This window comes from Natrix helvetica (assembly GCF_964273705.1).
Source record: "Natrix helvetica genome assembly, chromosome: 14".
Classification (NCBI taxonomy): Eukaryota; Metazoa; Chordata; class Lepidosauria; order Squamata; family Natricidae; genus Natrix; species Natrix helvetica.
The window spans coordinates 646,163-660,602 of NC_138564.1; the positions used below are offsets into that span (position 1 = coordinate 646,163).

A 14,440-nucleotide genomic window follows, 5' to 3' on the forward strand; every position below is an offset into this window, starting at 1 on the left:
ACATCCTTTCAAATTCCATTTTTTATCACATGATTCTCAAATTCTACATTCCCCCTCTGCTCACCGGCTCCTGGGGCAAAGCTGGAGGCCCCCCCGTGGCCGCCGCCGCTCCAGAGGGTCCCAGCAAGTCACCCCTATGGCAGGGAGCCCCTCCAAGGCACCCTGTGCTCCCCTACAGTTCCGGGGTGTCCACCATCTTCAGGTCATCTCTCATCCCGACCGCACCCTCCTCCAGTACACCTATCCTCTGCTCATTCCGTGTGGTTTGTAGTTGCGTCTCTCTGAGCTGATAGTTTAAGTCCTGTAGTTGTTTTTTCATTTCGTCCTGTCCCTTTAAGAGGGCTTGAAGCATCTGCTGAGTGGACAAATCCTTTGAACTCTCTTCAGGGGCTTTAGGTTGTAAAAAGGATCCCAGATGTGATTGTTGAGCAATGGGGCTGGCCGTGGAGGATGTTGGGGCCAAGGAGGCCTTTCCAGGCGGTAACTTCTTAGGATGCATCATGACGCTCAGAGATAGTTATTGTTCTATACAGAGAGATGGTGTCCGTGGGAAAGCACAGCCAGTAGAGACTACCCGGTAGGCAGATCCAAAGGAGAATAAGTCGTTTAATACAAAACTAGAACAGATAGGTGGGTCAAGATATTCCAAATCCAGGGGAAAACTTATTTGAGGAGGTTCCTGGAGGTCTCTGGGGTGGAAATTAGTTCAAAGCCACAAAAAGTTTTTAAGGGAGGAGTCTCATGCACAAAGACAAAGAAGAAAGAGGAAGTGGGCCATCTTGGCTCAACCAGTACAGGTGGTCAGGAAACAACAAAGTCAAAGTTCCCATGCATAGTTTAGAGAAGAATCAGCTCAACCATCCTTTCTCTCGCAGTTGTAATAAAAAGAGAAAAAAAAGAGATTTCCCCCCATTAATTAAGGGAAGTGAAAGTACTTCAAACTTTCTCTCTCTCCCTTGCAAGGGAGAGATTGTCCAAGTGCCGTTTTTCCGAGGGGGGTGGAAATTCCCCCCCCCCTTCCAATTCTAACTCCTCCAAAGGTTGAAACAAAATCTCAAAAAAAAAAGCTGCAAATCAATCACTAGAGTAACAAACTGTAAAAGACCTGGGGAGACCCCCCACCTCACCGCACTTCAGCTGCTGCATTCAAATTAGTCGTTTCCTTCCAGGCTGCGTCAGCGAAGCGCGCGGTGGCATTCCGGGCGCTCCCCACGCTCACCGGCTCCTGGGGCAAAGCTGGAGGCCCCCCCGCAGCCGCTGCCGCTCCAGGGAGTCCCAGCAAGCCGCCCCTATGGCAGGGCACCCCTCCAAGGCATCCTGTGCTCCCCTACAGTTACGGGGAACCCACCAAAGCAGCGAGAAGGCGGACGCGCGCGTCCGTCACCTTCAGCTGCTGGAAGTCGTCTCCAAAACTCACAAATGTTGACTACATGACCATGGCATATTGCAGTGCTTGTGACTATGCGCTAGGTGTGACTAACAGAGTTGGAAGTGACCTTGGAGGTCTTCTAGTCCAACTCCTTGCTCAGGCAGGAAACCCTATACCACTTCAGATAAGTGGCTGTCCAGTCTCTTCTTGAAAACCTCCAGTGTTGGAACACCCACAATTTCTGGAGGTAAATCGTTCTAACTGTTAGGAAATTTCTTTTTAGTTCTAGGTTGGTTCTCTCCTTGATTAGTTTCAATCCATTGCTACCTTTCGTTTCTATCCGTCCTACCTTCTGGTGCTTTAGAGAATAGGTTGATCACCGCTTCTTTGTGGCAGCCCCTGAAATATTGGAACCCGCTATTCTGTCACCCCTAGTCCTTTTCATTAGACGAGTCATAACCAATTCCTGTAACAGTTCTTCATATGTTTTAGTCTCCAGCACACTTATCATCTTTGTTGCTCTTCTCTGCACTCTTTCCAGAGTCTCGACATCTTTTTAAAATCATGCTGACCAAAACTGAATTCAGAATTCCAACTATGGTCTTACCAAGGCCTTATAAAGTGGTATTAATACTTCACGTGATCTTGATTCTATCCCTCTGTTGATGCAGCCTAACATTGCACTGGCTTTTTTTGGCTGCTGCCACATACTGCTGGCTCGTATTTAAGTGATTGTCCACTAGGACTCCCAAGATCCCTCTCACAGTTACTGTTGAGCCAGGTGCCACCTCTACTACCGGTAGTTCCCAAATCACACGACCATATGGGGATACTGTCACAGTTGTAAGTTACTTTTCAGTGCCTCTGTACCTTTAAATTGTCTCCGAATAGGGCAGTCATTAACTGAAGACTGCCTGTACTAGACTCTGCAGTCCAGTTTTGCAGCTTTTTCTTACTAGCAGGCCCTGCCTGGAGCTCCTACAGCGTTTAGGTGTCCGTCCCATGACAGCACGTGAGATCGTACATCTTTGGGGAGAGGGGATGAGCGTTCTGACAAGTAACAAAGTGTTGCCCTGATGTTTTTAGTGACGCTCTCTTCTTGTTGCACCTGAGTCTCAAATATCTGAACTAGAGGACTGACTCTTGATTATCTTTGTGGCTTTTTATTTGCTGTGTTTTTTTCTTTGGCGATTAGATTATTGATTCCAGCATGGTAGTCCAGGAGGAACCCAAAGAGCCGTTTGTGTCCTCGGTGCTTCCCTGGATTATTCTTCATCGGATCATTCAGCATGAAGAAGAAAACATCCAGCCCCTTTACTGTCAACACGAGAAGCTGCAGAATACACAGGAAGGAGGTAAGTCCTGGCATTCCTTTTCTTCGGGTTCTCTTTTTCCTGCTTCGCATCCTTCTGCAGTCCTCTGGCCTGATGCTTGCACTCTTCAAAGGGCCCCAAAGGAGATGCAAGGTGGCATCTACAAACGCCTTCAAGACTCTCAGGTGTAGTGATCTGAGCGTGTCAGAATGTCATCAGGCACGTGATCCAATGGTTTTCTAGCGACAAGGTGCATCAGGTTTACAGCCGAGGTTCCCAAACAGATCTCAGCACTCTTATTGTCTCAGTAATTTTGCCTGTCACCCCACAATTCCCAAAATGTGCCACAGTGCCGAAGGTACTGCAGTACAGGAGCCTGCAGCATTCAGCTTGGGAACCAGAATCTACTGTATTGCCACCATCCATTAAGGAAGCTGTCTGATCAAAAATGAAGTAAAGTCATTCTCTAACTTTTGTTTTTGACAAATCCATGCTGACCGCATAATTCCTTTATCTGATACCTGGAAGTCACAAGGTCTAATGGAACATAGCAAATTGAGGCTGAACCCTAGCATGATTGACTGGCTGCTTGACTGGTAACCACAGTGTAATTGTCTGATTCCCCTCCTTGATCTTGAGGATCTGCCTTAAGGAGGAGATCCCCAACTTGGTTTCTCAGCTCCTTCAAAATCAGCAGGTGCATGACTGGGGACGGGTTTATTCAGTTTCAGGATGGCCCTTCTTGGAACCAGAATCTCTGTTGACAGTTACTGATGCCCTCATTACCTCCAAATTGGTGCTATTAGTGCAAAATGCAGCAGCTGCGTACTGAGGAGGGTGAGGTGATCAAGCAATTTGATAGACTATTCTGAGTGATTCCTTTGGGCTGACTGATTTGTTCCTTGCTTTGAAAAACTTTGTTGGAGCAGAAAGATGCCTAAAATACTCTATTACAATGAGAAACTGCTGCTGTCTGAAGTTTGTCACCCATCTTTCTAAAGTTGATGAGAGTTCTACTTGTTTCTCATCTTATTCTCAGTATCTCCAATTCAAGACACGCCTATGCTGCCACCTTCCCTTATGCTGCTGAACACGGCCCATGAATACCTTGGAAGGAGATCCTGGTGCTGCAACTCAGATGGCGCTCTGCTTAAATTTTATGTGAGTAAAAATGTCAATTTCTTTTAGTATTGATCACTTTTGATCTCCACCCTTGATAAAATGACGTAATTGTCCTGCATCTTGCATTGTTCAAAAAATGTAAGCTGATCTCTCCCCCTGTTTACAGGTGCTTGACATCCAACCTTTTCTAAACATCTTTAGAATAATCCAAAATAAATAAAAAGAATTCTTCTGTTGAATTAATCTCTTATTGAGACCATCAGAAATGACATTCCTTAACATTCTATTCCATTGGTTTATAGGATATTCCAACTCTTTTTCCCAAGTTCTTGCAAATATTCCTTGGTTCTCCAAAGTGACCTGTGGGAGGAGTCACTGATGGTCACGTCCAATCTGCCTAGAGACTGAGGTTAAAGTTGAGGCCACTCTCCTCTACTTCCTCTGCATGGCACCAGTTTAATCTCAGTCTAGTAAGGTCTTGGACTGTTTTTGCTGGCTCCTGCGATTGGATTTTTTTGTGAAAATTTTCCATCCTTGACTTCCCCATCTTCTCCCTTTTGTCTTCCCTGAGTGTGTGTGTGTGCTGGGCAAGAGCTGAGCTTTGCTAGGGGCGTTTGAGCCTCCAAGACCACTGGTGGTCGTTGGGGAAGGCTTTTAAGCCACGCGCCAGGAGGCGCGTTGAGGCACTGCAACCCCATTCCATCGTGCGGTTGTTGGAGCTCTGCTGGTTCGCTGCAGGTGCTTCTGAGGCAGAGCTCTTTGAGGCATCAGGCTGCATGGTCGGCAGCCGCCATCTTGTGGTGCCGACTTCCGGGAAGATGCATGTGGCTGGAGCGCGACATTGGAGTTCCCTTATAGTCGCTGCGGCACTGACTAGAGCCACTGTGAGTGCTGGAGGGGCACGGAAGAGCCAAAGCTCTCCTGTGAACCGGGGAACGGCCTCCTGCTGTTCTTGTAAGCGGTTTTTTGAGCCACGGATCAGCGGTGCCATTTTGGGACCACGTGCACAGAGGCACGGGCCTCGTCGCAGCCTCTCAGCAGCGGCCTAGCAAGCTGTGCGGGGTGAGTAGGAGGCCAGAGGTGATCCTTGGAGCTGTGAGTAGTGCTGTGCAGTGTCAAGGAAGCTGGAACAAAATGGCGGAAGCCACAAGGCGATCAGGGGCGGCTGCTCTGGAATCCCCTGAGGCTTCCGATCCCGATGAGGGGACTTTCAGAGGCGCTTCAGCTGCTGAAGAGTGGGCCTTGGGCAGGAAGATCACATTGAAGTCCTCCAGGAAAAGAACCAGGGCTTCCTCAAGGAGGACTAGGGATAATGTCAGCCCTTCGCCCTCTAGATCTCGTTCACCCCAGTAGGCTTACACCTGTAGCGCAGTCACCCTCCTATATCTTGGGGATCATCCAGGGGAGGATTCTCCATCTCACCCCTGAGCGCCCAGGGGCCTGGCAGGGGGATCCGTTTGGCCAGCATGCTGCTGGAGTGTGCAGATCCCAGCTTGCCCCTCAATCACCCGAATTGGGGCCTCCTACTCTTTCCCCAGTATTCCCAGATCTACCAGAGAGTTTTCAGCATATCATTGCCCAGGCTGTTACTCAGGGCATTGCTGCAGGTTGCAGCAGAAATCCAGCTCTTCTAGGCGAAATTCCTCTCGTGGGACCCCAAGTGGTCATCCAAACCAAACCGGAACCTCGACTGCTCAGGAGCAACGACCGGGTTCCCCTTCTACGGCCAGTGAGGGCTTAGATGTGGAGGGTCAGAAGGAGGTTGACTTTTCTGAAGTTGAGGATCCTGTTCCAGAGGCCTCAGTGGTCACAGGTCTTTTCCCCTCCTCTCAATTTGGTTCCGTTCTTCACAAGGCCAAGGCCATTGCTGACCTGGGGGGGGTGCTCCTGCTGCTGCTGAGACCCCAACCACCCCAGCTTCGGGTAGCAAGCCAAAGGGCCCGTTCCACAAGCCGTTGGAGGAGAAGGAAGAGATTCCAACTCCACCAATGTGCTAGGTGCTCAAGTCCCAATGGGCGAAGCCTGGGACCTTTACCACTCCAGGGGGGAATGATTGTCATTTTTATAACCTTGATCCCAGTTTCTCCCAGGCTTTACAGATTCCGACGGTGGATGCACCCATGGCGGCTCTGGCGTCCTCTTCATCCCTCGTGATGGGCAACATCGCCAACACCTCAAGGCGGAGGATAGGAGGGCTGAACTGACCATGCGCAAGACCTTCCAAGTGGCCATGTGGGCAATCAAGGCAGCGGCTGCTGCCTCCTTCTTCAATAAGTCCACTCTTCTTTGGCTGACTCTTATGCATGAGAGAGTTCGTCTTGGGAGGTATGTCTCTTGCAGGATATCAAGAAGCTTACAGCAGCTACCCAGTTTTCGGCGGATGCCACACTGGATGTGGTCAAATATGCTTCAAGAGCGCTTTCCATGTCGGTGGCATCCAGAAAGCTCCTCTGGCTGCGTGGCTGGCAGGCGGATTCCCGGTCCAAGTTGAACCTGGTGGCAGCTGAATATTCCGGAGATAAGCTGTTTGGAGCCTCCCTTGATCCTATCTTAGTGAAGGACAAAAACAAACGTAAGATTATTCCTACTAAGTCGAAGCATTCGGAGCAATGTGAACACCCTACCAGAGGCGGCCTGCTTATCGGCCCCCAGACTAGGACTACCAGCAGCAGAGGTGTCCCTGCTCCAGATATCCTAGACAGGGAGACAGACAATATTATAGGGACAGAAACAGGGACCAATAGCCCAGCAAGCAAGGAGCCTTGAACGCTATCTTCAAGAAACCAAGATTAGACTTACAAAATGCTTTCTAAACGGCTAGTAAAGTGGACTGTTGTTTCCTGCAAAGATTCCACTCCTGTCGCTCCACCTATAAGCTCTTTGGGAGGGACCACAACAGTAGCCAGCTATCCCTATTTCCTTCTATGACGTCTTCACCACAGCTGCTCCCTTCTCTTCTCAGCTCTACGCACACGCGTATCAGGGACAACCTCCCTCTGTTCCTCCTCACTGCTGCCTGACTCAGATGCCACCTGGTGGCCAACAGGCCTCTCTAGTCCCTGCTCTGACTCCAAACACCCCCCAGAGTCTTCTTCATCCTCCAGAGCAGTCTCATAATGGTTATCGCTGTCAGAGTCCACCAACAGTTCAGTCGGCCGCTGCTGGGCCACAACACTATCCCTCACCGCAGGGCCCTTCCCCCTGGTCTGACGCTCAGGCTTAGCTGGGAATTGTTCATGGAAGGCCTGCACCAAAGCAAGTGCATGCACGGAAGTCGCATCCTCCCAGGTAACATCTTCTGGGTCTCGGCCTTTCCATTCCACCAGATATTGGAACCGTCCTTTCAGCCATCGGCAATCTCGGATCCTGGCAACTTCGTACTCGGCCGGCTCCTCATCAGCACGGAGTTCTGCCTGGGGATGATCGGGTTGGCGAAGAGGGCAAGCCGGCCGTTCAGGAGCAAGAAGAGATCAGTGAAAGACTGGATGGACTCGCATTGAACGTGGTAAAGTCAGGCGATAGGCGACCGGATTGATGACTGCTTCAACAGGAAACGAGCCAAGGTAACGGTGGTCTAACTTCTTGACCAGCCGGTTTGACGGAAGGTGTCTAGGGGACAGCCATACTCGATCGCCCACACTCAATGCCGGCGTCACACACCAAGACCTGTCCGCGACTCTCATAGTCCTCCTTGGCTTTACCCAGATATCGCCGCACCACTTGATGGACTGCCTGTAGTTCCGACAGGAAGTCCTTAGCTGCGGGGACCGGTGATTCTATGGGTGTGAGGGGAAAGAACCGAGGATGATACCCCACATTGGCCAAGAAGGCCGTTACCTGCGTGGATGTGTGCTGTGAGTTATTGAACACAAACACTGCTATTGCCAGGTAGTCTGCCCAATCATTTTGCTGCTGGTTCACAAAACAACGCAGGTACTGCTCCAAGATTCCGATCACTTTCTCTGTCCCTCCATCGGTTTCAGGATGGTGCGCTGAGGACCAGCAGATCTTGACATCCAAGGCCGTCATCAGCCCTTTCCAAAACTGGGCTGTGAATTGCGTTCCTTTGTCCGAAACGACCCTGTCAGGTAGGCTGTGTAGCCTGAAAACATGTTGGATAAACATGCAAGCGGTGGCGCAGGCTGTCGGTAATCTCCGACACGGGATAAAATGCGCCATCTTCGTCAGCATGTCTACCACCACGAACACCGTGGTAAATCCAGAAGATAGAGGCAGGTCTGTCAGGAAGTCCATAGAAATGCCCCCCCAGGGTCTCTCTGTGGTAGGCAATGGCTGGAGCAGCCCTGGGGGGGGCTCCCGTCGCTGACTTGTCCTGCCGACACCGTACACAAGTTGTGACGTAAGATTGTACGTCATGTTGTAATCGGGGCCACCAGAAAGTACAGGAGACCAGGTTCAAGGTCTTGAAGAAGCCAAAGTGCCCCATCACAGAATTATCATGGCACTGGGATAGAATAAGTCCCCAAAGGGGCCCCGCTGGCACATAGAGTCTGTCTCGGGACCGCAAGAGTTCATTGGTGAATGTCCATGGGGAGGTAGACCCCACCTCTGCCTTCCGTTGTTCCACCCAATCGTCATGCCACTGCGCTTCCGTAGCTGAGGCCGTAAGTCTACATGCTCATGAACCATGGAGAAGGACTCTATGGGCAAAACTGTCCGGGGTGCAATTGGGTCTTTGGTACATGAATACTCGGGTTTCCTTGATAGGGCATCCGCCCTTTGGTTGTGTGCACTGGAGATGTACGTCACACAGAAATTGAACCGTGCAAAGAAAAGGGACCACCGGATCTGGCGCTGGTTCAATTTCTGGGTGGTCTTCAGAAATTCCAAATTCCTATGGTCCGTCTGGACTTCAATCTGATGCTTGGCCCCCTCTAGTTGATGCCTCCAGGCCTCAAACGCCACCTTAATGGCTTGTAATTCTTTCTCCCAAATGGTATAATTGCGCTCGGAAGAATTGAGTTTCCGTGAGTAATAAGTGCAAGGGGAAAGGGTACCGCCGGAGGTATCCCCTCAGTGAAACGGAACTTTTTTCTGCAGGAGCCGAGGGAGGGGCGCAGTCAGGGAAGCAAAGCCAGGGATAAAGGTCTGATAGTACTTGGCAAACCCGAGGAGTCGCTGGACATCCTTCACTTGCCAAGGAGGTTGCCAACTACACAAAGACTCCACCTTGCCCAGCTCCATCGCAATGCCTTCGGGAGAGACACAATGTCCCAGGAACTCAATGGTGGACTGCCAAAACTGGCACTTCTCCAGTTTCACATACAAGCAATTCTCATGGAGCCGTTATAGGACCAGGCATAGGTGCTGCCGATGGCTCTCCTGGGAGGACAAGTAAATTAGATGTCATCGAGATAAATGACGACAAACTGGTCCAAAAGGTCCCAGAAGACGTTGTTCATAAAATGTTGGAAGATGGCAGGGGCATTGGTCAGCCCAGAAGGCATGACCGTGTACTCAAAATGCCCGTACCTGGTGCCGAATGCCATTCATCCCCGGGTCGGATCCGGACAAGATTGTAGACTCTACGGAGATCCAATTTGGTAAACACCTTAGCGGCTAAGGCTTAGCCTCTCTGAGCCGCTCCAACAGTTCAGGAATAAGGGGCAGAGGATATCGATTGCGCACTGTAATAGCATTGAGCCTACGATAGTCACAACAGAGTCTCAAATCTCCGGTCTTCTTTTTGACGAACAAGACCGGATCAGACAATGGCGAAGACGAGGGCCTGATAAACCCCGAACTAGGTTTTTATCCAAAAAGTTCTGCAGTGTGTCCAACTCCGGGTCTGATATCGAATCCAAACGACCCACAGAGAGCAGCGCATCTGGAATCAAATTGATGGGACAATCATATGGCCGGTGCTGTGGCAATTGGTCTGCTTCTTGTTCACTGAACACGTCTGCAAAATCTGCTATGTCGGAAGGCAAGGGTTAGGGTTCGGGTAGCCATCTCCATCTTAATGGGGTCCTCATACATTAACCAGAGGTGGTCACAGAACCCCCTGAAGTCATCCAGCAAAGGGCTAGCCTGGACCAGCAGTGGCGTCACCCAACGAGCTGCGGAGCCAGAGAGTAAGCTAATCATAAACCCTACTTTATCTCAGTCAGTGGGAAAATCCTCTGCTCTCAAGCTGGCATTGTCCCAAGAAAGCTGGAAACATGGTTTGGTTGCCATCGAACCTATCAGGCACTGCATTTCCTCCGAGGTGGGGGTGGAGCAGGGTGAGCTTGGAGCTGTGCCACCTGGGCAGCCAACATAGCCACCTGTTGTGAAAGCTGCGCGTTTTCGGCACGTAGCTGCTCCTTGGTGATGGTATTTACAGCTTTTGTTTTAAGGCAGGAAATAAACTGTTCTGTCCCGTGATTCTAATGAATATGCAGGCACAGGCTTGGCTATCTGCCACAACTAAATAAGGAGATAAAGCCACCCCTTGGCTAGGAGCCTAGAATGCTAACTTCAAGAAACCAAGATTAGACTTACGGAATGCTTTCTCAACGGCCAGTAAAGTGGACTGCAGATTCCCCTCCCGTCGCTCCACCTATAAGCTCTTTGGGAGGGGTCACAACAGTAGCCAGCTGTCCCTATTTCCTTCTATGACATCTTCACCACAGCTGCTCCCTTCTCTTCTCAGCTCTACTCACACGCATATCAGGGACAACCTCCCTCTGTTCCTCCTCACTGCTCCCTGACTCAGATGCCACCTGGTGGCCAACAGGCCTCTCTCGTCCCTGCTCTGACTCCAAACACCCTCCAGAGTCTTCTTCATCCTCCAGAGCAGTCTCATAATGGTTATCGCTGTCAGAGTCCACCAACAGCTCAGCCGGCCGCTGCTGGGCCACAACAGTCGTTCTGTTTTTAATTATGGACTATTTCATGCAAAGGGATGTTAAAACAACCACAGTCAAATGAGAAACGTGATATGTTGATAGTAAGATATATAAAGATTTTTGATTTAAAATACATAATGTGATTTGAATTATAAGCAATGACTGGAAGAGATGCATGAAAGTTATTTGTAACCAATCGACACATTTCTACAATATGATTAGTGATTAGTAATTTAGTAATCTTTAGAGTGATATGTTAAATAATTGATAATGATAACAAGGTACACACGTGTTGGTTTGAAGAGAGGAAACGATATAATTAGTGAATGAATTTCTATTAAAAAATAACAATTATAATAATAACAATGAAATGACAAGGGATATACTTAACAATGTATGTGTGTATGTGTGTATATATATATGTGTGTGTGTGTGTGTGTGTGTGTGTGTTGTAATTGTACTGATAAATAAATAAAGGGAGACTAGGATAGATCTATTTCGAGCTAATTAGCTCTCATCAGCTAGCCATACCCTTACTGGGATTAGAACCTGGGCTGTATATATCTTAGGCAGGAGTCTTAACCACTAAGCCACGGGTTCTCTTCCTTATCAGCTGAGCCAGGGAAATAGGTATGTATTTATGTTATATTTTATATATATATATTATATATATATATATATATATATATATATATATATATATGGCTGTGTTTTTAATTTTGGATTATTTCATGCAAAAGGACGTTAAAACAATTATAGTCAAATGGGAATTGTGGGATGTTAATTGTAAGATATTTAAAGATTTTTGATTTAAAATATACAATGTGATATGAACTGTAAGTAATGACTGTGGAAGAGATGCATGAAAGTTATTTGTAACCAATCGACACACTTCTACAATATGTAACAAAAGATGATTTTTTTTTCTGTGTTGTCTTTGTCTGTTTAACCAAAAATAAAAAATAAAAATCTTTTCCCCCCCCAAAAAAGTGCAGAGAAGAGCAATCAGGATGATTAAGGGACTGGAGGCTAAAACATATAATGAACGATTGCAAGTACTCCACATGGTTAGTCTAGGGAAGAGAAGGACCAGGGGAGACAGGATAGCAGTAGTCCAATATTTGAGGGGGTCAAGCTATTTTCCAAGGCACCCAAAGGCCAGACAAGGAATAATGGATGGAAACTGAACAAGGAGAGATTCAATTAGAAATAAGGGGACATTCTCCAGCTGATGGCAGAGGAGGGTCCAGGAATGGGTTGTTCAATCCTTATTTGCCCAAGAGACTGAGTCAGAATTGAAGCCACGCCTCCAGCTTCCCCTGCTGACATCCAATTCCGATTCAGTCTTGCCCGAAAAGAGATGTACATTTTTTTGCTGTGAGTGAAAATTGGTTTCTTCCTTAGAATAGTTTGATTTACAGTAGTTTTTCTTTATTTCTTTCGCTTATCTTTAATGTTACTATCGGAAGGAAGGTGTTTGAACTTGGCTCACAAGTTTTCTTTCCCACCTGCTTGTGTTAGAGTAGTGAATTGTGCGGGCTGGATCCTGCTGGAGGTTCCCAGGTTCCTCGCAAGCAAGCAGCCGGCTCTGCCGGCCATCAGAGTCTATTGCGGCTCCATTCTGCTTGATTCCGATTACTGGCTAGTGAGGGGCCAGGGAGGTTTCCCTGCGTTGCTGCTGGTTCTCAGGGGCTGCAGCGGGCGGACATTGAGGCTGCTGGTGGGAGTGCGTGTGTGGTGCGCTGGCGTTCCCACATAGCTGCAAAGATGACAGGAGGGCGTGATCAGCTGGACTTGTGGAGAGCTGCGCGGCTGACCAGACGTTCTCGGGGCCGTTTGCTCAACGGCACCATTTGTTTCCCCCGAAGGTTTCTCCCTCGTGAGTATGGGGCCCTGGGGACGGCCATTTTTGGGAGAGCTTCTTGGGCAGTGACCATTTTGGGAAGGCCAGTCGTGGTGGTGGCCATTTTGTTAGTGGCCATGAGGCGGTGGCCATTTTGTTTGAACCTCCAATGGGTCACATAGTCAGTGCCATTTTGTTTCCCATTTTTTACTACCACGAGGCTCATTGCGACTGCCGGCTCTGGTGAGAACAGTCACAGATTATTGTGCTGGTTACTGAACTGGGCAGAGTGAGGCCTTGGGGCAAAGAGATCGCTATAGTGCCATGGCTGATTCCCTCGGTGAAAGTAGCTCTGGGGCGAATTCGGCAGCTCCTTCGAAGAGCTCCAAGAAGAGGAAGGGTTCCCCCCAGGATCCTCCTCCACTGGTGAAGCAAGCTCCCTCCAGGCAAAGGTGTTCAGGGGATGGGGAGAAGTCCCCTTTGTCTTCCGTGAGGTTCCCCCCCCTCCTAAGGGTGGCTCCACTTTCTCCATCCCCTTCCCCTTCAAGGATCTCTGGATCCCCAAGGGCCAGTTCCATCTCACCCCCACTTTCGGAGGTTGAGGACGAGGAAGGCGAGTACCATCCGCTTCCACGCATTACGCCTGTTCCTTAACCATGGCACAGGCACCTGCTGGCATCCAGGCCCCTGGGCCCAGTCATGACATTGGTGAATTTGAGGACTTGCCTGATAACATTCAATCTCTTATTCATCCAGCCATTGCACATGGCGTAGCCCTCCAGGGTCGCTGCTCTGACCAGGCAGACGCAGAACTGATGGAGGCCAAGCGCAGACTTATCCAGGATCTGGTTGCTTGCCCAGACAGGACGCAGAAAGAGGTTTCGCTCCAGGAAGAGGAGGAGCAAAAGGAGACGGAGCTTTCTGATGATGAAGGTTTGGCACTGGATTCTCCTGCCTTTGCCAGTTTGTTTCCTCCTAATTTGTTCCGTTCATTGCTATTTAAAGCCAGGAGCACTGCAGTCGCTAAGACGGAGGATGACAAACAGAAGGAGAAGGAGGCCGTGGCCGAGGCTTCGACTTCCAAGGCAGCGCCAAAGAAAAAGGATTTCTTTGTAGAACCTGAGAAAGAGGAGATCCCTGCACCGAAACTGTTTCTGGATGTCATTCAGAAGCAGGGGGCCAAGCCAGGTACTTTCCCCACCCCGGGTGGGAATGACAGACAATTCTATAATATGGAGCCTGATTTCTCCCAGGCATTACAGGTTCCGGAGGTGGACGCTCCTGTAGCCGTTCTGGCATCCCCAACTCCCATGGTGGCGAGTGATGTGGCCGACAACCTGAAGGCAGAAGATAAGAGGACTGAACTGGCGTTGCGTAAGACCTTCCTGGCGGCAACACGGGCGATTAAGGCTGCTTCCTCTGCCTCCTTCTTCAATCGTGTCACGCTGATGTGGCTTGAGCAAATGCAGGAGCGTGTCCCAGTGCCTGATGTGAGGCTGCTTCAGGACATCAGCAAGGTCATGGCTGCGACTCAGTTTTCAGCAGTTGCGACCTTGAATGCCACTTAGTTTGCCTCCAGGGCTCTTTCTTCCTCTATTTCAGCTAGGCGGATGGTGTGGCTCCAAAACTGGCAGGCGGAGGCCAAAGCGAAGTGGAAGCTGGCGGGAAAAAAGCTGTTTGGCGAGGTTCTGGACCCAATCCTCATTGAGGATAAGGACAAACGTAAGGCTTTGCCTGCCACGACTAAGAAGCAGGAACACAAGTACACACCATATATACGTAGGGCACCCTATAGGGGTACTGACACAGACTATCATTATCAGCCTAGAAACTTTCAGCCACATCAGGACAGGGGGCAGGACCCCCCTTCCGCCGGAATAAATGAGCGGGTTTGGACGGCTCCCATTGGTGATCCATTGGCCTTGTTTGCCGACCGATGGGA

The 14,440-nt window shown here is 49.4% G+C and overlaps 1 protein-coding gene across 3 annotated transcripts in view; it reads left to right on the forward strand.

Annotated features, from left to right (window-relative positions):
* Nucleotides 1-14,440, forward strand: part of CABIN1 (calcineurin binding protein 1) — a 150,684-nt gene that overhangs the window by 89,686 nt on the left and 46,558 nt on the right. For all 3 annotated transcript variants that reach the window (XM_081966173.1, XM_081966175.1, XM_081966174.1), the window contains exons 17-18: nucleotides 2,565-2,724; nucleotides 3,722-3,843. In XM_081966173.1, coding sequence (XP_081822299.1) covers nucleotides 2,565-2,724; nucleotides 3,722-3,843 — 282 coding nt within the window. The remainder of the gene's footprint in view (nucleotides 1-2,564; nucleotides 2,725-3,721; nucleotides 3,844-14,440) is intronic.